This window comes from Oncorhynchus gorbuscha, linkage group LG18 (assembly GCF_021184085.1).
Source record: "Oncorhynchus gorbuscha isolate QuinsamMale2020 ecotype Even-year linkage group LG18, OgorEven_v1.0, whole genome shotgun sequence".
Taxonomy (NCBI): domain Eukaryota; kingdom Metazoa; phylum Chordata; class Actinopteri; order Salmoniformes; family Salmonidae; genus Oncorhynchus; species Oncorhynchus gorbuscha.
The window spans coordinates 58,770,029-58,796,171 of NC_060190.1; the positions used below are offsets into that span (position 1 = coordinate 58,770,029).

Here is a 26,143-nt window from a genome sequence, read left to right on the forward strand (position 1 = left end):
TCTGGCAGTCCGGCGGACAAATCTGGGTTTGGCGGATGCCAGGAGAATGCTACCTGCTCAAATGCATAGTGTCAACTGTAAAGTTTGGTGGGGGAGGAATAAAGGTCTGGGTTACTTAGTTCCAGTGAAGGGAAATCTTAGTGCTACAACATAAAATGACATTCTGTGCTTCCAACTTTCTGGCAACCGTTTGGGGAAGGCCTGTCCCTGTTTCAGCATGCCAATGCCCCTGTGCACAAAGCGAAGAGTGGAGGCTGTTATAGCAGCAAGGGGGGGACTCCATTTTAATGCCCATGATTTTGTAATGAGATATTCGACGAGTAGGTGTCCAAATGTGGTGTGTTACTTAAAGTTAGGTTACATTACATTGGCCTATAAATGTAATGTCGATCGAACAATATAATATGAATTGTAAGACGTATAGTATCCTACGTCTTGATCATTTATTATGATATATTGCGTTTGACTGCTTTAGTAGGATATGCTACGTTAGACTGCTTTAGTGTGACATGCTTCGTTAGGTTAGGAGTTAGATTAAAGGAATATGGTTAGGGGAAGGGTTAGCTAACATGCTAAGTAGTTACAAAGTAGCTTAAAGAGTACAGTGCTTTCAGAAAATATTCATTTAAAATGTGGACTTCTTCCACATTTTGTGTTACAGCCTGAATTTAAAATTGATTAAATCATTTTTCCCCCTCACCCATCTTCACACAAAACCCCATAATGACAAAGTAAAAACATGTTTTTAGAAACTTTTGCAATTTATTGAAAATGAAATACAGAAATCTTTCATTTACATAAGTATTCACACCCCTGAGTCAATACATGTTAGAATAAGATTTGGTGAGATTACAGCTGTGTTTTTCTGGGTAAATCTCTCAAGAGCCTTGCACACCTGGATTGTACCATATTTGCCCATTCCTTTTTTTTTTATTCTTCAAGCTCTGTCAAGTTGGTCGTTGATCATTGCTTGACTGCCATTTTTAAGTCTTCTGTCTTTAAACAGGCCACTCAGGAACATTCAATGTCATCTTGGTAAGCAACTCCAGTGTATATTTGGTTTTGTGTTTTAGGTTATTGTCCTGATGGAAGGTGCACTTTTCTGTTGGAAAGCAGACTGAACCAGATTTTTCTCTAAGGATTTTGCCTGTGCTTAGCTGTATTTGTTTATTTTATTCTAAAACAACTCCCTAGTCCTTGCCAATGACAAGGATACCCATAACATGATGTAGCCAACACCATGCTTGAAAATGAGTGGTACTCAGCGATGTATGAATGTTGAATTTGCCCCAAACATGACACTTTGTATTCAGGACATGAAGCTTATTTATTTGCAATTTTTACTTTAGTGCATTATTGCAAACAGGATGCATATATATTTTTATTCTGTACAGGCTTCCTTCTGTTCACACTGTCATTTAGGTTAGTATTGTGGAGTAACTCAATGTTGTTGATCCATCCTCAGTTTTTCCCTATCACAGCCATTAAAAACAAACTATTTTAAAGTCACCATTGGCCTCATGGTGAAATCCCTGAGCGGTTTCCTTCCTCTCTGGCAACTGAGTTTGGAAGGATAACTGTATCTTTGTAGTGACTGGGTGTATTGATACACCATCCAAAGTGTAATTCATAACTTTGCTTTGCTCAAAGGGATATTCAATGTATATGTATATAATATTCAATCTACCAATAGGTGCCCCTTTGTGAGGCATTGGAAAACCTCCCTGGTCTTTGTGGTTGAATCTGTGTTTGAAATTCACTGCTCGACTGAGGGACCTTAGAAATAATTGTATGTGTGGGGTACAGAGATGAGGTAGTCATGTTAAACACTACTATTGCACACAGAGTCCATGGAATTTATGTGACTTGTTAAGCAAATCTTTACTCCTGAACTTATTTAGTCTTGCCCTAACAAATGGGTTGAATACTTATTGACTCAAGACATTTCTTAAAACATTATTCCACTTGGATATTATGGGTTAATGTGTGTAGGTCAGTGATACATTTCAAATTTAATCCATTTTAAATTCAGGCTGTAATACAACAACTTTTGGAAAAAGTAAAGGGGTGTCAATACTTTTCCGTCGTTGCTAAAATGCTAATGTTGTCCGTGATGAGATTCGAACACACAACCGCCGGGTTGCTAGATATTCGCGTTATACGCCCTCCACCCTCCTAATTTGAGCGTGGTAGATTTACGCAGGCTAATGTAATGTAACCTAACAAAGTAACATATCATACTTAATGGAGTGGCATGGATTTTTGTCAAATACAGTACCAGTCAAAAGTTTGGACACACCTACTCATTCGAGGGTTTTTCTTTAGTTTTACTATTTTATACATTGTAGAATAATAGTGAAGATATCAAAACTATGAAATGGCACATGAAATCATGTAGTAACCAAAAAAAGTGTTAAACAAATCAAAATGTTTTATTTGAGATTCTTCAAAGTAGGCACAGTTTGCCTTGATGACAGCTTTGCACACTCTTGGCATTCGCTCAACCAGCTTCACGAGGTAGTCACCTGGAATGCATTTCAATTAACAGGTGTGCCTTGTTAAAAGTCCATTTGTGGAATTTTTTCCTTAATGTGTTTGAGCCAATCAGTTGTTGTGACAAGGTAGGGGTGGTATACAGATGATAGCCCTATTTGGTAAAATAACAAGTCCATATTATAGCAAGAACCGCTCAAATAAGCAAAGAGAAATGACAGTCCATCATTACTTTAAGACATGAAGGTCCGTCAATTCTGAAAATGTCAAGAACTCTGAAAGTTTCTTCAAGTGCAGTTGCAAAAACCATCGAGCGCTATGATGAAACTGGCTCTCATGAGGACTGCCACAGGAAAGGAACATCCAGAGTTACCTCTGTTGCAGAGGATAAGTTCATTAGCTTTACCAGCCTCAGAAATTGCAGCCCAAATAAATGCTTCACAGAGTTAAAGTAACAGACACATCTCAACATCAACTGTTCAGAGGAGACTGCATGACTCAGGCCTTCATGGTCTAATTGCTGCAAAGAAACCACACCAATAATAAGAAAACACTTGCTTGGGCCAAGAAACACAAGCAATGGACATTACACCAGTGGAAATCTATCCATTGGTCGGATTTTCCAAAATTGCAATTTTTGGTTCCAACACCCGTGTCTTTGTGTGACGCAGAGTAGGTGAACGGATTATCTCTGCATGTGTGGTTCCCACCGTGAAGCATGGAGGTGGTGCTTTGTTGGTGACACTGATTTATTTAGAATTCAAGGAACACAACCAGCATGGCTACCACAGCATTCTGCTGCTATATACCATCCCATCTGTTTTGGACTTAGTGGGACAATCATTTGTTTTTCAACAGGACAATGACCCAATACACCTCCAGGCTGTGGAAGGGCTACTTGAGCACGGAGAGTGATGGAGTGCTGCATCAGATGACCTGGCCTCCACAATCACCCGACCTCAACCAAATTGAGATGGTTGGAATGCAGAGTGAAGGAAAAGCAACAAACAAGTGCTCAGCATATGTGGGAACTCAAGACTGTTGGAATAGCATTCCAGGTGAAGCTGGTTGAGAGAATGCCAAGAGTGTGCAAAGCTGTTATCAAAGCAAAGGGTGGCTACATTGAAGAATCTAAAATATTTTTTGATTTGTTTAACTTTTTTGGTTACTACATGATTCCATGTGTTACTTCATAGTTGTGATGTCTTCACTATTATTCTACAATGTATAAAATAGTACAATCAAAAAAAAAACTTGAATGAGTTGGTGTCTAAACTTGACTCGTACTGTATGTTTTGCTTTGAGACCAGGCTGTGAAAACATTACATCGCCCAACAAAGAACCATCAATTGAGTGAGTTGCACAGATAGAATGTCCATTGACTCTGTACCACTAGACACAAGTAAAGACACGTAGTAACAGGGAGGTAGAGAGCCCAAACTTCAATCCGAGTGGCTTGCATTTCAGAGGTGAGGTGGGACTGTCTGCAAGGCATCTTCTGTGGTGCGATGAACGTTGACGTTCTGAAAGAGGAACATACACGTTTTACATCCCTTTGAAGACACACCAGAATGACGAATCAAATCTCAAATCCATGGAGTTTCAAAATAAGGGACATGTTCAAATCCTCCATAGCGTCAAGGCATAGAAGTCCTAGAACAAGGCATTTAATTTCAGTGAGAGACACACTGTGCTATACAAAGTGAGGTTTGTTTATGTTTGCGTCAGAGATAATGGTTTAGAGAAATAGATATTAGTTTAGACAAATGACCATTATTGTTCCTGGTCAGCTGTGTGTATTAAAAAGGCATGTTTTGCAGTTGGCTTTGTGGATAAGGAGCGTTACTGTTATGGTGTCAGGAAGAGGTCAAGCACTGTTCTACAAACAGGTGTTTATATTGAGTCTGATGAATAGGCATTAGTAGTCTACAGAGGAAATTACTTCCAATACAGCCTCTGCATATTAATAAGGGTTGAGGACGAAATGCTCTGCACAGTAAAATATGTTTCTGAAGACATTTATAGAACAAAAACGTGAGGGTCAATGTATCGATACATAAAATACAGCAGGGCTGGTCAAGTCGATTTTATTAACATAGCCAGTAAACAGTGATATGTCAATTACTTCCTCATATTCCATATGGAGCAGAAACCTTCACATTCTAATAGAAAATGTGTTCCTCTGGGCCATCTTCAGACATGATTATAAAATTAACATTTAATCTAACTTGATCAAATTAAAAATACACTAAACTGAAAGAATTTTAAAAAAATAACTAATTAAAGAAACACTCAAGAGTTTAGGTTTCAGACTAAAGGTGCAAAACACTACCTCATCAAGTAGACATTTGTGCAACGCTATGAACACTGACAGACACACATTAAACTTTTAAACTAATTAAGACAGTGAGTCACATTGAAATCCACAGACTCACTACTGACAAATAATAATAAAATACTGAGCTTCCCGAATAAAAAAAAAGTGACATGCATCCATGAGACTAAAAAAAAAAAAAAAGTTATCCTAGAATGAAAATATTTGAAATGAAATGTGCTTCGGGTTAAATCGCTTCACAGTTGGCAGTTCAACATTGATTTACAAAACCATTATGTCAATTTGGAGATGGAAAAAAGCAGCAGGTCAATAAACAAAAAAAAGAAAACCAGACCCTTATGGTAGGGATATTTACAAATGAACTAGATTCCAGTTAATTAGAATTATTATGGAATACTCCAAAACAAATCAGAGTACTTCTGATGTCAGGAAGTAAAGAGGGTATGGAGTGACTGAGGACTAAGTGTCTGATTGAAGGACAAGTTAATGGGGCAGGGCCAGAAGGAGGAGTGGAAAGAAGGGAGTGTGAGAGCATGAGGGATACCATCTCACTGATGAGCTGGTACTGTTAGCAAAGCCTCCTCGGCCATCCGCGACACCTTTACGTTCTGTTCAGCAATGAAACAAAAGGTTGGGGTCAAACATCAGGGAAACAAAATGGCTATAATGGGAGGATGGGGGGGAAATAGAGGGGGCTCTATTCTAACAAACCTAGCGCAATGGTAAATCTTAGCACGGGTGGTAGCGTTATAGGTTCAGGGTGAGTCAGAAATATTTTTGCCATTTTCACAACCGGAATTATAGGCAGAGTAGTTGGTGGTGGCGTGAAAGGGCTGGGTTTGGATGAATAAACAAGTTGAGTGTGTCAAGACTTGGCCCTTCACTGGCCAATCAGAACATAAACCATGGCTAAATATGCAGTTGCTTCAAGTTGTGTATTTATGGTCTTTTACGTATTGCAACTCCAATTTGAATGTTAGTCCATTATAGCCTAGTTTGCTGAATATGTTGAACATGTCAGCCCACATTGTTCTAAAACACATTTCCATATTGAAGCAACATAGGCAACAGCATTCACACTGATACAGGGGCAATGTCTACTGTAAATTGCAGTCTGGACATGCCAAACATAGTCAACAAGCAACATTAAATTCACTAGGCCATTGATAAGGCCTAAAATGACAGTCCACAATTCTAATAAAAACAAAATAACTTGTTTTAAATAGGCATTGTCTAAATACAGTTACAGGCACCATAACTGCTCCCCATGGGCACATAATAGAGACCAGGCAAATAAGACTATGTAGGGTTTTACTCACATCCAAACCTTTCAAAGGACCTGGATCCAATGTAAAGAGAACGGGGGGAATGTCCACTCACCGTTACACTTCACAACTGTAATGTTTTATAAAACATCATGGAACCACCTTACACATTTGCACTTCTCCAGAAATAGCAGACAAAATGTCAATTGCATTCAAGCCAATACTAGGCTCCTGTCAATTGTATCATAAAAAAAATAAAAAAATAATCTGTTGTTGATATGGCATTATGAGGACTGAATATTTTGGAAGAGCATGTCTTCGGTAAATCAGTAGTGGGGATGGATAACCTACTTGAACAAGCAAAATGCAGGTATTTGAATTGTGAATAATTAAAATGCACAAGGGCTTAATCCTCCAATATTTAAAAGCACTCCCAGTAGAAACCATTTATTCAAAAGCGACCTTTGGCCAGAACAAAAAGGCACACCTATGCGATGTTGCTAAACCAGCCTTGATTAACGGGAGGGTAGGCTATGCTTGTTTTTTAATCCAATTAAATGAAAGGGGTGGAAATCAATAATTTGTTAAGGTTTCTAAATACAAGGTTGACTGGCACATCTCTCCTTCCATGGGCCCTGTGCATCATGGCTGGATAGGCTGCACTTCTGCTCTCAAAATCATGCCATTATCAACAGCGTTACCGTTAAGACCTGCATTTTGTGAGTTTTAAATCTTACCATTAGTGCTGCATGAAATTGTAACTTTTGCGTTTGTTTTTAAAGGACACACCTCAAATATTGCCACCCCTCCCACCTCAGTGCAAACGAGCTGATGTTCAACAGGTAAATTGACAAACGTGGCGTTAGGACTGGAAAATGTCAGTCTGACATTTTTTACATGCCTAAATTGCAAACTAATGTGCATTTGACACTAGCGCCTCCTTAGCACCAGCTGAAAACAGAACCCAGGATGTGATAAAAAGTACATTTAATTATTTAATTATCAAAGTTCATTTGAATAGTTACACTTCCTAAATGCTTCTCTACATATACGATAAAGAAATGTCATGAACATGATTCCTAATTACACAGATTTCACCTAATGATATAACATAATGAATCATGTCGTTCCATCCCACTATCCTCTAATTGGTTTATTCAGGATGAGCATGTGAAATGGTGATGGACAATGGATGAAGGTCACAACATGAGTCACTATCATCATCTTTAGTACTGATACCAGTGCACATGACATCTTTACAATAAAGAATCCACTCTAAGCATTACTATTAAACACTCCTCTGATTATGAAGCCATTGCAACCAGGACTGTTGAAAAGCACTACAGCTGCACAGCTTACAGAGTTTAATGTCATCTGTCAAGCATAGCACAGATTCCCCCTTATGTTTACCAAATCTGCCACCAAATCAGTATCTGTGTGTGTATGTAGATATGTAGATATACCAACCTCTGGTCTATCTCTGTGAGTATTCACTGCATCCACATTTAGGTAGATGGACTCCACCTTACAGCCTGAAAACACAGGGCACAGAAAGGTGCATTATTGCATTATAAACAACTAAATATTTCTGTTATTTCACAATTAACATTGAAGTAGGTACAGACAGGACTGTGTAGCAGTGGAAGGCCAGTCTTACCATAAGCCACTGGCGTGAGCTTCAGCACGGTGTGCAGTGGGCACTTCAAGTAGGGCAGCTCCTCTGAGAAACAACACACAAACATTACCAACAAATCTATTACAAAAGAGATCTGCAAAAAGGAGACTAAACAACACCTTCCATCGGTCTTATCCAGAAGAGACAACCAGACTGACCTGCGGTCTTATCCAGGAGAGACTACCAGACTGACCTGCGGTCTTATCCAGGAGAGACAACCAGACTGACCTGCGGTCTTATCCAGGAAGTATGCCAGCAGGCAGCGCATGATAGCCTGGTGACAGACAACCAGGATGTTCTCCTGCCTCTCCAGCTCCATGATGACGGGCTCCAGACGCTGCACCAGGTCTTCATAGGACTGAGGAGACAGGTCAACTGTTAGATACACTCAGAGAGACAGACTAACCAAGACTCTCACTCGGACAAACAGGGTGAAAAAAAATTAAGGCAGGGGGTAAAACAGGGCACAGACAAATACTACAAGATGAGAAATGATCTTCAGTAATGTGGTCTACAGTGGAAAACAATGTAGAAAACATTTTTGCAAATTAATACAAAATTAAAACTGAAATATTACATTTACATAAATATTCAGACACTTTACTCAGTACTTTGTTGAAGCACCGTTGCCAGCGATCACAACCTTGAGTCTTCTTTGGTATGACGCTACAAGCATGGCACACCTGTATTTGGGAGTTTCTCTCCTTCTCTGCAGATCCTCTCAAGCTCTATCAGGTTGGATGGGGAGCAACGCTGCACAGGTATTTTTAGGTCTCTCCAGAGATGTTGAAATCGGGTTCAAGTCTGGTCTGTGGCTGGGCCACTCAAGGACATTCAGAGACTTGTCCCGAAGCCACTCCTGCATTGTCTTGGCTGTGGGCTTAGGGTCGATATCCTGTTGGAAAGTGTTCCTTCGCCCCATTCTGAGGACCTCAGTGCTCTGGAGCTGGTTTTATTCAAGGCTCTCTGTACTTTGCTCCGTTCATCTTTCCCTCATTCCTGACTAGTCTCTCAGTCCCTGCAGCTGAAAAACATCCCCACAGTATGATGCTGCCACCACCATGCTCCACCATAGGGATGGTATTGTCCAGGTGATGAGTGGTGCCTGGTTTTCTCCAGACGTGTTGCTTGGCATTCAGGCCAAAGAGTTCTATCTTGGTTTCGTCAGATCAGAGAATCTTATTTCTCATGGTCAGAGTACTTTAATTACCTTCTGCCAAACTCCAAGTGGGCTGTCATGGGCCTTTTACTGAGGAGTGGCTTCCGTCTGGCCACTCTACCATAAAGGCCTGATTGGTAGAGTGCTACAGAGATGGTTGTCCTTCTGGAAGGTTCTCCCATCTCCACAGAGGAACTCTGGAGCGCTGTCAGAGTGACCATCGGGTTCTTGGACTTCTCCCCCTTTTGCTCAGATTGGCCGGGCGGCTCTAGGAAGAGTCTTGGTGGTGGGTCTAAACTTCTTCCATTTCAGAATGATGGAGGCCACTGTGTTCTTGGGCACCATCAATACTGCAGACATTTTTTTGGTTCCCTTCCTTAGATCTGTGCCTCGACACAATCCGGTCTGGAGCTCTACGGACAATTCCGTCGACCTCATGGCTTGGTTTATGCTCTGACATGCACTGTCAACTGTGGGACCTTATATAGACAGGTGTGTGCCTTTCCAAATCATGTCCAATCAACTGAATTTACCACAGTTGGACTCCAATCAAGTTGTAGAAACATCTCAAGGATGATCAATGGAAACAGGATGCACCAGAGCTCAATTTTGAGTCGCATAGCAAAGTGTCTGAATATTTATGTAAATAACGGTTCTTTTTTTTTTTTATTACCCCAAAATTCTAAAAACCTGTTCTCACTTTGTCATTATGGGGTATTGTGTGTAGATTGATGAGGATTTTTATTTTATTTAAATACATTTTAGAATAAGGCTGTAATGTTACAAAATGTAGAAAAGTGAAGGGGTCTGGAAACTTTCCAAATGCATAGTATGTAGCTATTTATTTAGCAAGCTAAAAACACAGCCTAACGTTAGCAAGCTGCTGGGAGAATGTCATGTCAGTGGATGAGTGGCCTACTTTTTCCTTCTCATATAGTTTTTCGGTGGCTACAGCTAGAGATGCAGGTGCCATTTACTTAGCCAACAAGAAATGTGAATTGCTTTGCTAGCTATCTAAGCTGAACAACTTATCCAGGTAAAAAGCACATCTCTTAGTTGTTTATCAAATGTATTTGGCATCAATTACATTTCTAATGGTCTAAAGTCACACTGATGCTACTGCCTGTAAACACAGTCCAGCTCAAAGTACATTTTTGCAGGCCAGTGGTCCTTCTGTAGCTCAGTTGGTAGAGCATGGCGCTTGTAACGCCAGGGTAGTGGGTTCGATTCCCGGGACCACCCATACGTAGAATGTATGCACACATGACTGTGAGTCGCTTTGGATAAAAGCGTCTGCTAAATGGCATATATTATTATTATTATTTAAATGGCTTATTTGCATATAGGCCTACTGTAGCTCCGATTGACTATGGCGCACCGGTCTGTGTAGATTCCGGTCCTGGACAAGACTGACACGTTTTTATTTACTGCAGTGTCTTAATTGTCCAAACGCACAGCTGCTTTCCAACTATATATTGCTATAGAAATTTCACAAATGCCTTACTCTGTCAATCCCAAACATTCCATGAAAGTATGGAAACGGCCATATCTAAGTGCTGGCTTGTCAAAAACATTGTTAAGAACTGTACAGCTCTTCAGCAGAAGCAAATCCTCACACATATTTCTTGACACATAAAACCAGCATTCAGGTTGGCAGAGCACTTTCATAATACATAAAGATGATTTAACAAACGAGGCATTAGAAAATGTTCTTCTCACTCACCTCTCCCTTTGGGTAACGGTAGCGGTATTTGTCCTGGTCCCTCATTGCAAACTCCAGCGGGTAGTGCTGCTGGATCTCCTCATACATCATCTCCTCACACACACCCTGAGGATAAACACACATGCATCACTTCAGTTACTCAAACACACCGCAACATATTTAGTCAATCACAGACTTGCACAATTTTCCAAATCTACATCTGTATATTGCATTTTAGTTACACTGTTTGTGCACACTCCATATTTATATATATATACTGGGTTCTTGACAAACCTCACTAATATATCTTCTGCCCATGCCGTCCGGACCCTGAACAGCACCTACCCCCAGGCCAGAAGACTGCTAAATAGTTAGTTAAATAGTTAACCAATAGCTACCCGGACTATCTGCATAGACTCTTTCTGCACTTATCACATATCCTGCTGCTACTGTGTATTATCCATCCTGTTGCCTAGTCACTTGATCCTTACCTATATGTACACATCTACCTCAATTATCTCATACCACTGCATATCAACTCGGTACTGGTACCCCGTGTCTACAGCGAAGTTATCGTTACTCATTGTGTACTTAATCCCCGTGTTATTATTTTTTCCAGAATTTCAAAAAATTTGTTGTGAAGGGTCCGGTCCATAAGTAAGCATTTCACTGTTAGTCTACACCTACTGTTTACAAAGCATGTGATTTACACATCATTCTTAGTAGATCTTGTGTAAATTAATCCAGTGTATATATATGTACAGATTAAGAGTTTCCAACCTTTTCTAGTATGAGAAAAAAATGAAACTTCAAAAGCTACTAATTTCATTTCAGGTTTCAAATAGGCATATTCTCTTCTCTCCCCTGCAACTCTTCCTCCGGGTCCTTTGTGTACTATATATTTTGTGTCAATATACCTGGTAAAATAATGGTTAATAAACAACTAAGGAGGGCCCTATAAAATCTGATTTCTTCCCCAAATTTCTTTTCTTTATATTTTCCCAAATTAGGATTTCTGAGTTTTACTTTTCTTGGTATTCACTTTTTTATATTTTTTTTTATTTCACTCTCAAAATTACAATTGTTCATAGAGAAACAACATAATTTGATGCTCTGAGCCCATGTCAATGCTTAAATCATATCAGAAGATCGTTTTTTAGGCCTGGAAGAAAACAAAGAAAAAAAATCACTTTGTTAGCCCAATTCCCCTTCAATTGCACATGTGCTGTCTAATGTGCCGGTCTAGCGATGGTTCTGTACTGCTGCTGCTCATTTCATGGCAAAATTGACAAATAACTAATAAATACTAATGATATACATCCCCCAGGTAAGCATACTTGGCAGTTAACATTTAAATTGAGAAGGTTTTGTCAACGCACAAAATTTATCGCATCAACTGGCTGGCTACATAGTGCGTAGACAAACAAACGCGTGTACCAGGCAATATTGCAGGAAATTAATTGGCTGATATGGTGTGTTTAAGCAAATAGTGTATAACCAGGGGTGGGATAATGTCAATGTTGCGATGATTAGACAGTAGCTGGGAGTTGCGGTGTCTGATGTGAGATTAGTTTATGACAGTTTGCGGTAGAACACTTAACACTACAGGGAGGAGGTGAGGGCCCTCGGAGTGTGGTGTCAGGAAAATAGCCTCACACTCAACGTCAACAAAACTAAAAGGAGATGATTGTGGACTTCAGGAAACAGCAGAGGGAACACCCCCCTATCCACATCGATGGAACAGTAGTGGAGAGGGTAGTAAGTTAAGTTCCTCGGCGTACACATCACACACAGACAAACTGAATTGGTCCACCCACACAGACAGCAAAATTTGATTTGATTTGAAAAACACTTGAAAATTGCATGAACTTTCAAAATTGTTTGGCGAGCGACTGGTAGCTCGCAACCTGTTAGAGGCCCCTAGTATAGATTGTAGCTATAGCGCTGTCTTAGGCGTCTCACAGTACAGACATTGCAATTTATTGCCCTGGCTACATCTGCATTCCTCATGCCTCCTTGCAGCATGCCTAAGGCACGTTCACGCAGATGAGCAGGCATCTTTCTTTTGGTGTTTTTCAGTCAGTAGAAAGGTCTCTTTAGTGTCCTAAGTTTTCATAACTGTGACCTTAATTGCCAACCGTCTGTAAGCTGTTAATGTCTTAATAACCGTTCCACAGGTGCATGTTCATTAATTGTTTATGGTTCATTGAACAAATCAATGTTATTTGTCACATACACATGGTTAGCAGATGTTAATGTGAGTGTAGCGAAATGCTTGTGCTTCTAGTTGCGACAATGCAGTAATAACCAACAAGTAATCTAACTAACAATTCCAAAACTACTGTCTTATACACAGTGTAAGGGGATAAAGAATATGTACATAAAGATATATGAATGAGTGATGGTACAGAGCAGCATAGGCTCTACAGTAGATGGTATCGAGTACAGTATATACATATGAGATGAGTATGTAAACAAAGTGGCATAGTTAAAGTGGCTAGTGATTCAGGTATTACATAAAGATGCAGAAGATGATATAGAGTACAGTATATACATATGAGATGAGTATGTAAACAAAGTGGCATAGTTTAAAGTGGCTAGTGATACATGTATTACATAAGGATGCAGTAGATGATAGAGTACAGTATATACGTATGCATATGAGATGAATAATGTAGGGTATGTAAACATTATATTAGGTAGCATTGTTTAAAGTGGCTAGTGATATATTTTACATCATTTGCCATCAATTACCATTATTAAAGTGGCTGGAGTTGAGTCAGCGTCAGTGTGTTGGCAGCAGCCACTCAATGTTAGTGTTGGCTGTTTAACAGTCTGATGGCCTTGAGATAGAGGCTGTTTTTCAGTCTCTCGGTCCCAGCTTTGATGCACCTGTACTGACCTCGCCTTCTGGATGATAGCAGGGTGAACAGGCAGTGGCTCGGGTGGTTGTTGTCCTTGATGATCTTTATGGCCTTCCTGTAACGTCGGGTGGTGTAGGTGTCCTGGAGGGCAGGTAGTTTGCCCCCGGTGATGCGTTGTGCAGACCTCACTACCCTCTGGAGAGCCTTACGGTTGTGGGCGGAGCAGTTGCCGTACCAGGCGGTGATACAGCCCGCCAGGATGCTCTCGATTGTACATCTGTAGAAGTTTGAGAGTGATTTTGGTGACAAGCCAAATTTCTTCAGCCTCCTGAGGTTGAAGAGGCGCTGCTGCGCCTTCTTCACAATGCTGTCTGTGTGAGTGGACCAATTTAGTTTGTCTGTGATGTGTATGCCGAGGAACTTAAAACTTATTACCCTCTCCATTACTGTTCCATCGATGTGGATAGGGGGGTGTTCCCTCTGCTGTTTCCTGAAGTCCACAATCATCTCCTTAGTTTTGTTGACGTTGAGTGTGAGGTTATATTCCTGACACCACACTCCGAGGGCCCTCACCTCCTCCCTGTAGGCCGTCTCGTCGTTGTTGGTAATCAAGCCTACCACTGTTGTGTCGTCCGCAAACTTGATGATTGAGTTGGAGGCGTGCGTGGCCACGCAGTCGTGGGTGAACAGGGAGTACAGGAGAGGGCTCAGAACGCACCCTTGTGGGGCCCCAGTGTTGAGGATCAGCGGGGTCGAGATGTTGTTGCCTACCCTCACTACCTGGGGGCGGCCCGTCAGGAAGTCCAGTACCCAGTTACACAGGGCGGGGTCGAGACCCAGGGTCTCAAGCTTAATGACGAGCTTGGAGGGTACTATGGTGTTGAATGCCAAGCTGTAGTCGATGAACAGCATTCTCACATAGGTATTCCTCTTGTCCAGATGGGTTAGGGCAGTGTGCAGTGTGCAGTGTGGTTGAGATTGCATCTTCTGTGGACCTATTTGGGCGGTAAGCAAATTGGAGTGGATCTAGGGTGGAGGTGATATGGTCCTTGACTAGTCTCTCAAAGCACTTCATGATGACGGAAGTGAGTGCTACGGGGCGGTAGTCGTTAAGCTCAGTTACCTTAGCTTTCTTGGGAACAGGAACAATGGTGGCCCTCTTGAAGCATGTGTGAACACCAGACTGGTATAGGGATTGATTGAATATGACCGTAAACACTCCGGCCAGCTGGTCTGCGCATGCTCTGAGGGCGCGGCTGGGGATGCCGTCTGGGCCTGCAGCCTTGCGAGGGTTAACACGTTTAAATGTTTTACTTACCTCGGCTGCAGTGAAGGAGAGTCAGCATGTTTTCGTTGCAGGCCGTGTCAGTGGCACTGTATTGTCCTCAAAGCAGGCAGAAAAGTTATTTAGTCTGCCTGGGAGCAAGACATCCTGGTCCGTGAATGGGCTGGTTTTCTTCTTGTAGTCCGTGATTGACTGTAGACCCTGCCACATACCTCTTGTGTCTGAGCCGTTGAATTGAGATTCTACTTTGTCTCTATACTGACGCTTAGCTTGTTTGATAGCCTTGCGGAGGGAATAGCTGCACTGTTTGTATTCGGTCATGTTATCAGTCACCTTGCCCTGATTAAAAGCAGTGGTTCGCGCTTTCAGTTTCACGCGGATGCTGCCATTAATCCACGGTTTCTGGTTAGGGAATGTTTTAATCGTTGCTATGGGAACGACATCTTCAACGCACGTTCTAATGAACTCGCACACCGAATCAGCGTATTCGTCAATGTTGTTATCTGACGCAATACGAAACATATCCCAGTTCACGTGATGGAAGCAGTCTTGGAGTGTGGAATCAGCTTGGTCGGACCAGCGTTGGACAGACCTCAGCGTGGGAGCCTCCTGTTTTAGTTTCTGTCTGTAGGCAGGGATCAACAAGCATGGGAAACCGTGTTTAAGCCCTTTACAATGAAGATCTGTGAAGTTATTTGGATTTTTACGAATTATCCTTGAAAGACAGGGTCCTGAAAAGGGGACGTTTCTTTTTTTGCTGAGTTTACTTCATGAAGGCACTGTAGTATCATGAGAACTGCAATATTTATCGTATCGGCACCTGAGTATCGTAATATCGGATTGTGAGGTCCATGGCAATTCCCAGCTCTAATAGATTTTGCTGCACCTGCTATAACATCTGTCCAACTGTGTATGTGACCAAAAACCTTTAATTTTATATCACACACAGTCACACAGGTGGCACTGTGCAATATTGAAAAGTTGAGTTCTTACGGCGTCTATCTCGTTGAGTGCCTTCCACTGCTCGTACGGCACAGACACTGCCTCAGCTGTCTGGATGGTCCTCTTCATCTGGCTGGTCCACACCTTCAGATCACTGATTTCCTGAGACTGGATGAACTGGCCCAGATAATTGGCAAACTGCACATGGAAAAAATACACACAAAAGAGAAAAGAGAGCATTTAAAAAATATGTAAACCTATTCAATATTAAAGAAATTAAAAAGTAGAATATGTAAGGAAGAGATCAAGTCTAGGGATAGAGTTAGCCATACCTCCTTGCCCCTGGGGGAGAGTCCAGAGTCTCCTCCAATACAGCCCTTGACATTGAGGTCACTCTCTCCATGGCGACACAAGTAGATGGAGCGTGGTGTGATGTGGATGTTCATGAGGTAGTAGACGATCCGGCTCTGGATGTGGTCCTGGACCTGGTTCACCAGGTACCTCCGGCCCACGTCCATAATCTTGATGTAGGACAGATCCCTGTGAGAGAGGGGTGAGGGACAGGCCAGAGAGCTTTAGGAATCCCGTACTTTACAAGAGAGAACACCTCTTAGAAACAACATGCATTGAAACCAGCTTTAAAAAATTTCACAGATTAAAAGGACAAGCAACGTAATTGACTGTTGTAATTGGAAATGATTTGATTAATGTTTTTCATGTATTTGACAGACAAGATGGCACTGACCGATTTCTAGCTCCTAGCCAACTTTGCAGTATTCTTTAGTGTTATTTCTTACATTATTTGCTAAGAATTTTTCTTGTATTATTACCGACAGCCGTAAATAGCTTTTGGATATTCAAGCAGAAATTTGAATTCCAGGGCTCCCGAGCGGCGCAGCGGTCTAAGGTGTCACTACAGACCCGGGTTCGATCCCAGGTTCTGTTGCAGCTGGCCACGACCGGGAGACCCACGAGGCAGCGCATAATTGGCCCAGTGTCGTCCGGGTTAGGGGAGGGTTTGTCCTTGTCGCATTGCCCTCTAGCGGCTCCTTGTGGCAGGCCGGGCACATGCATGCTGACTTCAGTCGCAAGCTGTACGGTGTTTCATCCGACACTGGTGCAGCTGGCTTCCGGGTTAAACGAGCAGTGTGTCTGTCAAGAAGCAGTGCGGCTTGGCGTGGTAGTGTTTCTGAGGATGCATGGCTCTTAGTCAAATACATTTAAACTCAGTTTTTCATCATTCCTGACATTTAATCCTAGTAAAAAGTCCCTGTCTAGGGCAGTTAGGATCACCACTTTATTTTAAGAGTGTGAAATGTCAGAATAATAGTAGAGAATGATTTATTTCAGCTTTTATTTAATTCATCACATTCCCAGCGGGTCAGAAGTTTACATACACTCAATTAGTATTTGGTAGCATGCCTTTAAATTGTTTAACTTGGATCAAACGCTTCAGGTAGCCTTCCACAAGCTTCCCACAATAAATTGGGCGAATTTTGGCCCATTCCTCATGACAGAGCTGGTGGAGCTGAGTCAGGTTTGTAGGCCTTCTTGCTCGCACACTTTTTCAGTTCTGCCCACATATTTTCTATAGGATTGAGGTAAGGGCTTTGTGATGGCCACTCCAATACCTTGACTTTGTTGTCCTTAAGCCATTTTGCCACAACTTTGGAAGTGTGCTTGGGGTCATTGTCCATTTGGAAGACCCATTTGCGACCAAGCTTTGACTTCCTGACTGATGTCTTGAGATGTTGCTTCAATATATCCACATAATTTTCTTTCCTCATGATGCCATCTATTTTGTGAAGTGCACCAGTCTCACCTGCAGCAAAGCACCCCAACAACATGAGGCTGCCACCCCGTGCTTCATGGTTGGAATGGTGTTCTTCGGCTTGCAAGCCTTCCCCTTCTTCATCCAAACATAACGATGGTCATTATGGCCAAACAGTTCTAATTTTCTTTCATCAGACCAGAGGAAATTTCTCCAGAAAGTATGATCTTTGTCCCCATGTGCAGTTGCAAACCGTAGTCTGGCTTTTTTATGGCGGTTTTGGAGCAGTGGCTTCTTCCTTGCTGAGCGGCCTTTCAGGTTATGTCGATATAGGACTCGTTTTACTGTGGATATAGATACTTTTGTGCCGGTTTCCTCCAGCATCTTCACAAGGTCCTTTGCTGTTGTTCTGGGATTGATTTGCACTTTTCGCACCAAAGCGAAAAGGAGACAGAACGCATCTCCTTCCTGAGCAGTATAACGGCTGCGTGGTCCCATGGTGTTTATACGTACGTACCATTGTTTGTACAGATGAACATGGTACCTTCAGGCATTTGGAAATTGCTCCCAAGGATGAACCAGACTTGTGGAGGTCTACAATTATTTTTCTGAGGTCTTGGCTGATTTCTTTGATTTTCCCATGACGTCAAGCAAAGAGACACGGAGTTGGAAGGTAGGCCTTGAAATGCATCCACAGGTACACCTCCAAAATGATATCAATTAGCCTATCAGAAACTTCTAATGCCATGACATCATTTTCTGGAATTTTCCAAGCTGTTTTAAGGCACATTCAACTTAGTGTATGTACTCACTGGAATTGTGATACAGTGAATTATAAGATAAATAATATGTTTTAACAATTGTTGGAAAAATTACTTGTGCCTTGCATTAAGTAGATGTCCTAACAGACTTGCCAAAACTATAGTTTTTTAGGAAGAAATTTGTGGAGTGGTTGAAAAACATGTTTTAATGATTCCAACCTAAGTGTATGTAAACTTCAACTGTATATCCTACCAACTGGACATTAAAAACTGTAATATCTCATGTTTCACAGAGAGGTGGCCGAACGACGACATGAACAACATACATCTGGTGGATTATGTACTGTATCGGCAGGATAGAACAGTAGCCTCTGGTAAGACAAGGGGTAGCAGCCTACGTATATTTGTAAACAACTGGTGCACGATATCTAAGGTCTCAAGGTTTTGCTCACCTAGAGGTAGAGTATCTCATGAAACTGTAGACCACACTATTTACTAAGATAGCTACGAAGAATATAGATAAACTGTCTATTTACCACCACAAACCGATGCTGGCACTAAGACCGCACGAGTTGTATACGGCCATAACCAAACAGGAAAACTCTCATCCAGAAGCAGCGCTCCTAGTGGCCATGGACTTTAAATGCAGGAAAACCTAAATCAGTTTGACCTCATTTCTATCAGCATGTTAAATGTGCAACCTAAGAAAATAATTCTAGACCACCTTTACTCTACACACAGAGATGCATACCAGCTCTCCCTCACCCTCCATTTGGCAAATCTGACCATAATTCTATTGTCCTGATTCCTGCTTACAAGCAAAAACTAAAGCAGGAAGCACCAGTGACTCGTTCAATAGAAAAGTGGTCAGATGAAGCAGATGCTAAGCTGCAGGACTGTTTTGCCAGCACAGACTGGAATATGTTCCGGGATTCTCCGATGGCATTGAGGAGTACACCACATCAGTCACTTGCTTCATCAAAAAGTGTATCAATGACATCATCCCCACAGTGACTGTCCGTACATACCCCAACCATAAACCATGGATTACAGACAACATCCACACTGAGCTAAAGGCTAGAGCTGCCGCTTTCAAGCAAAGCGACAAACCATCAAACAGGCAAAACAGGACTGAGATCGAATCGTACGACACCAGCTCAGACGCTCGTTGGATGTGGCAGGGCTTGCAAACTACTATAGACTACAAAAGGGAAGCACAGCCGCGAGCTACTCAGTGACATGAGCCTACCAGACGAGCTAAATCACTTCTATGCTTGCTACGAAGCAAGTAATACTGAAACATGCACGAGAGCATCAACTGTTCCAGACAACTGTGTGATCACGCTCTCCATAGCCGATGTGAGTGAGACCTTTAAACTAGGGATGCACCGATATGACATTTTTTGGACGATATCTGATGTGTGTGTGTTTCAAACATGTTCTCAAACGCCATTGAAATGGCAGCAGCGGTAAGAGAACCAGCACATTCTTAAGCATGCAATGCGGCTTTCCTCAGTAGGAAATCCTCATCGACCCACTGTGCTCGACCAATTGGTGAAAGCCAACATCATCCACGACAGAAAACGGTTTACAATCGAGGGCATTGAATTCCATTATCTTGGCGTTAATGGATTTCGCATGAGTTGTCTGGCTGAAATTTTCTTAATCTTTCAAATGACTGCTCGATCCACACAGCAGATATTGTAGGCTCGGTGTTGTACGTGCAGTTCCTATATTTTTCGTGGCATCATTACGGGATCTAACTACGTTACTTAGGTACGCACGTCAGCTTTGACATCGGTTTTGCACGGTTTTGCCGAAGCCAATGTTGGCATTTTTAGCTAATATTGTCCGATTCCGACATGCTTACCGATATATCATGCATCCCGACTTTAAACAGGTCAACATACACAAGGCCGCAGGGCCAGGCGCATTACCAGGACGTGTACTCCGAGCATGCGCTGACCAACTGGCAAGTGTCTTCACTGACATTTTCAACCTGTCCCTGACAGAGTCTGTAATACCAACATGCTTCAAGCAGACCACCATAGACCCTGTGCCCAAGAACACCAAGGTAACCTGCCTAAATGACTACCGACTCGTAGCACTCATGTCTGTAGCCATGAAGTGCTTTGAAAGGCTGGTCATGGCCCGCATTAACACCATTATCCCTGAAACCCTAGACCCACTCAAATTTCCATACCGCCCCCAACAGATCCACAGATGATGCAATCTCTATTCATTGACTATAGCTCAGCTTTCAACACCTTAGTGCCCTCAAAGCTCATCACTAAGCTAAGGACCCTGGGACGAAACACCTCCCTCTGCAACTGGATCCTAGACTTCCTGACAGGTCGCCCCCAGCTGGTAAGGGTAGGTAACACCACATCTGCCACGCTGATACTCAACACAGGGGCCCCCTCAGGGGTGCATGCTCAGTCCCCTCCTGTACTCCCTGTTCACTCATGACTGCACGGCCAGACACGACTCCAACACCATCATTAAGTTTTTTGATGACAACAGTGGTAGACCTCTCCATCAACGTGATCAAGACAAAGGAGATGATTGTGCACTACAGGAAAAGGAGGACCGAGCACACACCCATTCTCATCGACAGGGCTGTAGTGGAGTGGGTTGAGAGCTTCAAGTTCCTTGGTATTCACATCACCAAGAAACTATCATGGTCCAAACACACAAAGACAGTCATGAAGAAGGCACGACAAAGCCTATACCCCCTCAAGAGACTGAAAAGATTTGGCATGGGTCCTCAGATCCTCAAAAGGTTCTACAGCTGTACCATTGAGAGCATCCTGACTTGTTGCATCACTGTCTGGTATGGCAACTGCTCAGCCTCCGACTGCAAGGCACTACAGAGGGTAGTGCATATGGCCCAGTACATCACTGGGGCCAAGCATCCTGCCAGCCAGCACCTCTATACCAGGCGGTGTCAGAGGAAGGCCCTAAAAATAGTCAAAGACTCAAGCCGCCCTAATCAAAGACTGTTCTCTCTGCTACCGCACGGCAAGAGGTACCAGAGCACCAAGTCTAGGTCCAAACAGCTTCTACCCACAAGCCATAAGACTCATGAACAGCTAATCAAATGGCTACCCAGACTATTTGCAAATCAAATTTTATTTGTCACATACACATGGTTAGCAGATGTTAATGCGAGTGTAGCGAAATGCTTGTGCTTCTAGTTCCGACAATGCAGTAATAACCAACGAGTAATCTAACCTAACAATTTCAAAACAACTACCTTATACACACAAGTGTAAAGGGATAAAGAAGATACATAAAGATATATGAATGAGTAATGGTACAGAACGGCAAAGGCAAGATACAGTAGATGGTATCGAGTACAGTATATACATATGAGATGAGTAATGTAGGGTATGTAAACATTATTTTAAGTGGCATTGTTTCAAGTGGCTAGTGATACATTTTTTACATCAATATTTCCAATATTAAAGTGGCTGGAGTTGAGTCAGTATGTTGGCAACAGCCACTCAATGTTAGTGGTGGCTGTTTAACAGTCTAATGGCCTTGAGATAGAAGCTGTTTTTCAGTCTCTCTGTTTTGCACCTGTACTGACCTCTTCTGTCCCAGGTGGTTGTTGTCCTTTGATGGGTTTGTGAGGTGTGCTTTTGCCCCCAGTGACATGACCTCACTACCCTCTTTACGGTTTGGGCGGAGCAGTTTCCGTACCAGGCAGTGATACAGCCCGACAGGATGCTCTCGATTGTGCATCTGTAAAGGTTTGTGAGTGCTTTTGGTGACATGCCCAATTTCTTCTGCCTACTGAGGTTGAAGAGGCGCTGCTGCGCCTTCTTCACTCAAATTCAGTTTGTCCGTGATGTGTACGCGGAGGAACTTAAAACTTACTACCCCGTCCACTCCTATCCCGGCGATGTGGTTAGGGGGGTGCTCCCTCTGCTGTTTCCTGAAGTCCACAATCATCTCCTTTGTTTTGTTGACTGAGTGTGTGGTTATTTTCTTGACATCACACTCCCGAGGGCCCTCACCTCCTCCCTGCAGGCCGTCTCGTCGTTGTTGGTAATCAAGTCTACCACTGTAGTGTCGTCTGCAAACTTGATTATTGTCACCCCCCCTCCTTTACATTACTGCTATTCTGTTTATTATTTATGCATAGTCACTTTAACTCTACCTACATGTACATATTACCTCGACTAACCAGTGCCCCCGCACATAGACTCTGTACCAGTTACCACCTGTATATAGCCTCGCTATTTATAGTTTACTGCTGCTCTTTAATTATTTGTAACATTTATTTCTTAATATTTTCTAGGTTATCTATTTTTTACTTAACACTTATTTTTCTTAAAACTGCATTGTTGGTTAAGGGCTTGTAAGTAAGCATTTAAATACAACACCGGTGGTATTCAGTGCATGTGACAAATAAAATGTGATTAGATTTGATTATTAGTACGTCTGCGCAGTGGTCTCACTGGAGATGGACCTGGCCTGAGTGGAGTGGCGACTATGTTCTGTGAAGTAAACTTTGTTAAACTGGAACCTAGTCATTGTGTGATTTTGAATTAACAAGCTACAATTGTAAAAGCAACAACTTTTGAATAGAAAACAGTCCACAGAACGCTTTGATGAAATAGTAGGAGACAACTTTTGTTCCTCATTGAGATTAGATGCTCACCTGTCCAGAACTTCATCCAGGGTCTCATAGGAGTTCTCATAACACTTGATCCTCTTCTTGAAGTCCTCCATAGCCTCCTCTGTGTTGCAGTTGGTGTAGTCAGGGCTGCCCAGCTTCACTTGCTGAGCAGAGAAAGAGACAGTGGAAATAAGACTTATTGGTGCTCTCTATAGAGTTAGCAACAGGAACTGTGGATGATCACTCACCACAATGTTTTCTGCAATGACTTCAGGGTCTTCACAAACAGACTCTACAAAAAACACCTAGGAGAAAAGGGAATACAGTAAACCCCCAGGATAGACAAAACATCTAAGTCACATAGATGGGTAGGGCGTTAACCAACAAAACCAATGCTTGCGTGACCACAAGGCTAAAAACAGACAGGGTTGGCTTACAATCAAAGGATTATTGACAACATGTAAGCTATATTCCATCTGTAAATGTTTATTGAAAAATACATTTGCCCAATAAGGTGTTGTTCGCTTTCAGATACATTGTTGCAGTTGTTGGTGAGCTAGCTACCCTAGCCATGTTACTGCAGATATGATGTGTCAAAACAAGAGATGGTATCACAAACAAAATACAACCAGCTGAAATAAACCATCTACAATTCATCACACAGCAGCTTCTAGTTATTGCCACTAGCTAGGGCGGATAAATCGAATTCAGATCAAAATTGAGATATTGACATGTGCAATATTCGTATAGCAAGAGACTGACTACCATGTTCTCCTTTCTTCGACATGCCATTAATACAACAAAAACACTACGACACCACGGTACCTTCAATGAGATGCGCTAGACTGCGTTTATTCCCTCTGTACAAGCACAGAGGATGCTGACCAATCACAAGTGGGCTCTCTCACCCTCTGCATGGCATGCTCATGCTGGCCAATCCGCATAGAGCGAGCAGTTACATGCTGGTGAAGAGTGTGAGATTCGGAAACATAAGTGCTGCTAGTGCCAACAAGAAGCCGATTTGGTGCCAAAGAAGGGCGCATCTTCAGTGATGGCAGTATTTCGGCTACAGGCAATCTGATGTCAACCAAATGCAAGTGTTTTGCAAAAAGTACCTCAGAGTTGTGGCGACAACAAGAGGCAACAACAAATCTATTCCATAATTTAACATTTAAAAACATCCCGTTGACACAGAAATCACAGAGGCAATCACCTATCACATAGCCAAAGCATTGGTTCCTATTTACACAGTCAGCAAAGACTGCTTCAAGAAGATGATAAACAAGCTGGATAGGAGATACAAGATTCCATCTCGCACATTTATTTTTCCCAAGTCACCGTCCCAACACTGTAGAACAAACTTAAGGGAGAAGTTTAAACATTGAATGCTGTGTTGAATGACTGGACCAGACTCCGATGTTTTGGACACAGGATGCACCTTGTAATCGATAGACTACGTGTTACATGTTTTTAAGGCACTGACTTATAATTTAAATTATAATAATTATAAGTCTACATAATTACACAATCATAAGACTCCTATTCCATCTGCAGCCCATGGCTGACTGAATAAACAATTAACTTAGTTTATTTAAGAACTAATAGGCCTAATGGTAAAATAGGAACTCATGTTAATGAATTAATGAATAAGTGCTGCACTTTTTATGATCATGTTTTTTAAATGTTATTTATTTATTTCCCCTTTATTTAACCAGATAGGCTAGTTGTTCTCAAGTTCTCATTTACAACTGCGACCTGGCCAAGATAAAGCAAAGCAGTTCGACACATACAACAACACAGAGTTACACGTGGAATAAACAAACAGTCAATAATACAATATAAAAAGTCTATATACAGTGTGTGCAAATGAGGTAAGATTAGGGAGGTAAGGCAATAAATAGGCCATAGTGGCAAAGTAATGACAAATTATCAATTAAACACTGGAGTGATCGATGTGCAGAATATGAATGTGCAAGTAGAGATACTGGGGTGCAAAGGAGAAAGATAAATAAATAAATACAGTATGGGGATGAGGTAGTTGGATGGGCAATTTACAGATGGGCTATGTACAGGTGCAGTGATCTGTGAGCTGCTCTGACAGCTGGTGCTTAAAGCTAGTGAGGGAGATATGGGTCTCCAGCTTCAGTGATTTTTGCAGTTCGTTCCAGTCATTGGCAGCAGAGAACTGGAAGGAGAGGCGGCCAAAGTAGGAATTGGCTTTGGGGGTGACCAGTGAGATATACTTGCTGGAACGCATGCTACGGGTGGGTGCTGCTATGGGGACCAGTGGGCTTTACCTAGCAAAGACTTGTAGATGACCTGGAGCCAGTGGGTTTGTCGACGAGTATGAAAGCGAGGGCCAGCCAACAAAAGCATGCATACAGGTTGCAGTGGTGGGTAGTATACGGAGCTTTGATGACAAAACGGATGGCACTGTGATAGACTGCATTCAGTTTGCTGAGTAGAGTGTTGGAGGCTATTTTGTAAATGACATTGCCAAAGTCAAGGATCGGTAGGATGGTCAGTTTTACGAGGGTATGTTTGGCAGCATGAGTGAAGGATGCTTTTGTTGCGAATGTTCAAAATGTATGTTTGTTAATATGTAGGTGTAATAATCCTATTATTATTATATAGCTTATAACAATGTTGAAACATAGTTATTCACTCTACATTCATATGATCTCATGTTATAAGTGATGTTCTATACCCTGACAGTTGGTTTAACCATGTCTGACGGAATTACCAAACTTTCACCCAAGTGTTGAAAATTGCAATTCATAATTGATGTTCCAATATCTGACCCCACAAAAAAATATTTTAGATCATTTGTCCAAATCGTGCAGCCCTAACGCTAGCTATCATTGAAAATAAGAATTTGTTTTTAACTGACTTGCCTAGTTAAAGTTTAAATTTAAAAAATACTATATAAAAAGTGACAACACCCAGCATTTTACCCCGGTTGTGCACTCATTTTTGTTGTGACGTTGTCAACTCACCTGTCTATACACAAGCATGATCATCATCACCACCACTGAAGAAGCCAACATTACCTTGAAGCCATTCTGCTCAGCAAACGCAGTGATGGTCCCTCTCCTCTCTCTAGTGGTGTTAGTGGCATCAAACACCTGGAGAAAGAACGAAACACACACCATCACACACCATCACACAGACTGCCAGAAGCACTGCACTGTAATCCATATACACATTGAGATATCACAGCATTTCATGGCGGGATAATCCCATCCCAATGTTAAAGGGCAATTC

General features: G+C 42.0%; 1 protein-coding gene across 4 annotated transcripts in view; it reads right to left on the reverse strand.

Moving 5' to 3' along the window:
- Positions 1 to 3,677: 3,677 nt before the first annotated feature.
- LOC124003534 (6-phosphofructo-2-kinase/fructose-2,6-bisphosphatase 4-like) overlaps positions 3,678 to 26,143 on the reverse strand; it is a 45,388-nt gene continuing 22,922 nt past the window's right edge. For 3 of the 4 annotated variants that reach the window (XM_046311866.1, XM_046311862.1, XM_046311865.1), the window contains 10 exons: positions 25,930 to 26,004; positions 23,128 to 23,184; positions 22,922 to 23,043; positions 16,053 to 16,260; positions 15,772 to 15,918; positions 10,651 to 10,755; positions 7,997 to 8,126; positions 7,751 to 7,813; positions 7,561 to 7,625; positions 4,565 to 5,436 (listed from right to left, as the gene is read on the reverse strand). In XM_046311866.1, coding sequence (XP_046167822.1) covers positions 5,377 to 5,436; positions 7,561 to 7,625; positions 7,751 to 7,813; positions 7,997 to 8,126; positions 10,651 to 10,755; positions 15,772 to 15,918; positions 16,053 to 16,260; positions 22,922 to 23,043; positions 23,128 to 23,184; positions 25,930 to 26,004 — 1,032 coding nt within the window. In that variant the 3' untranslated portion in view covers positions 4,565 to 5,376. Of the gene's footprint in view, positions 4,017 to 4,564; positions 5,437 to 7,560; positions 7,626 to 7,750; positions 7,814 to 7,996; positions 8,127 to 10,650; positions 10,756 to 15,771; positions 15,919 to 16,052; positions 16,261 to 22,921; positions 23,044 to 23,127; positions 23,185 to 25,929; positions 26,005 to 26,143 lie in introns of those variants that run through there. The other variant, XM_046311863.1, reaches the window with a different exon arrangement.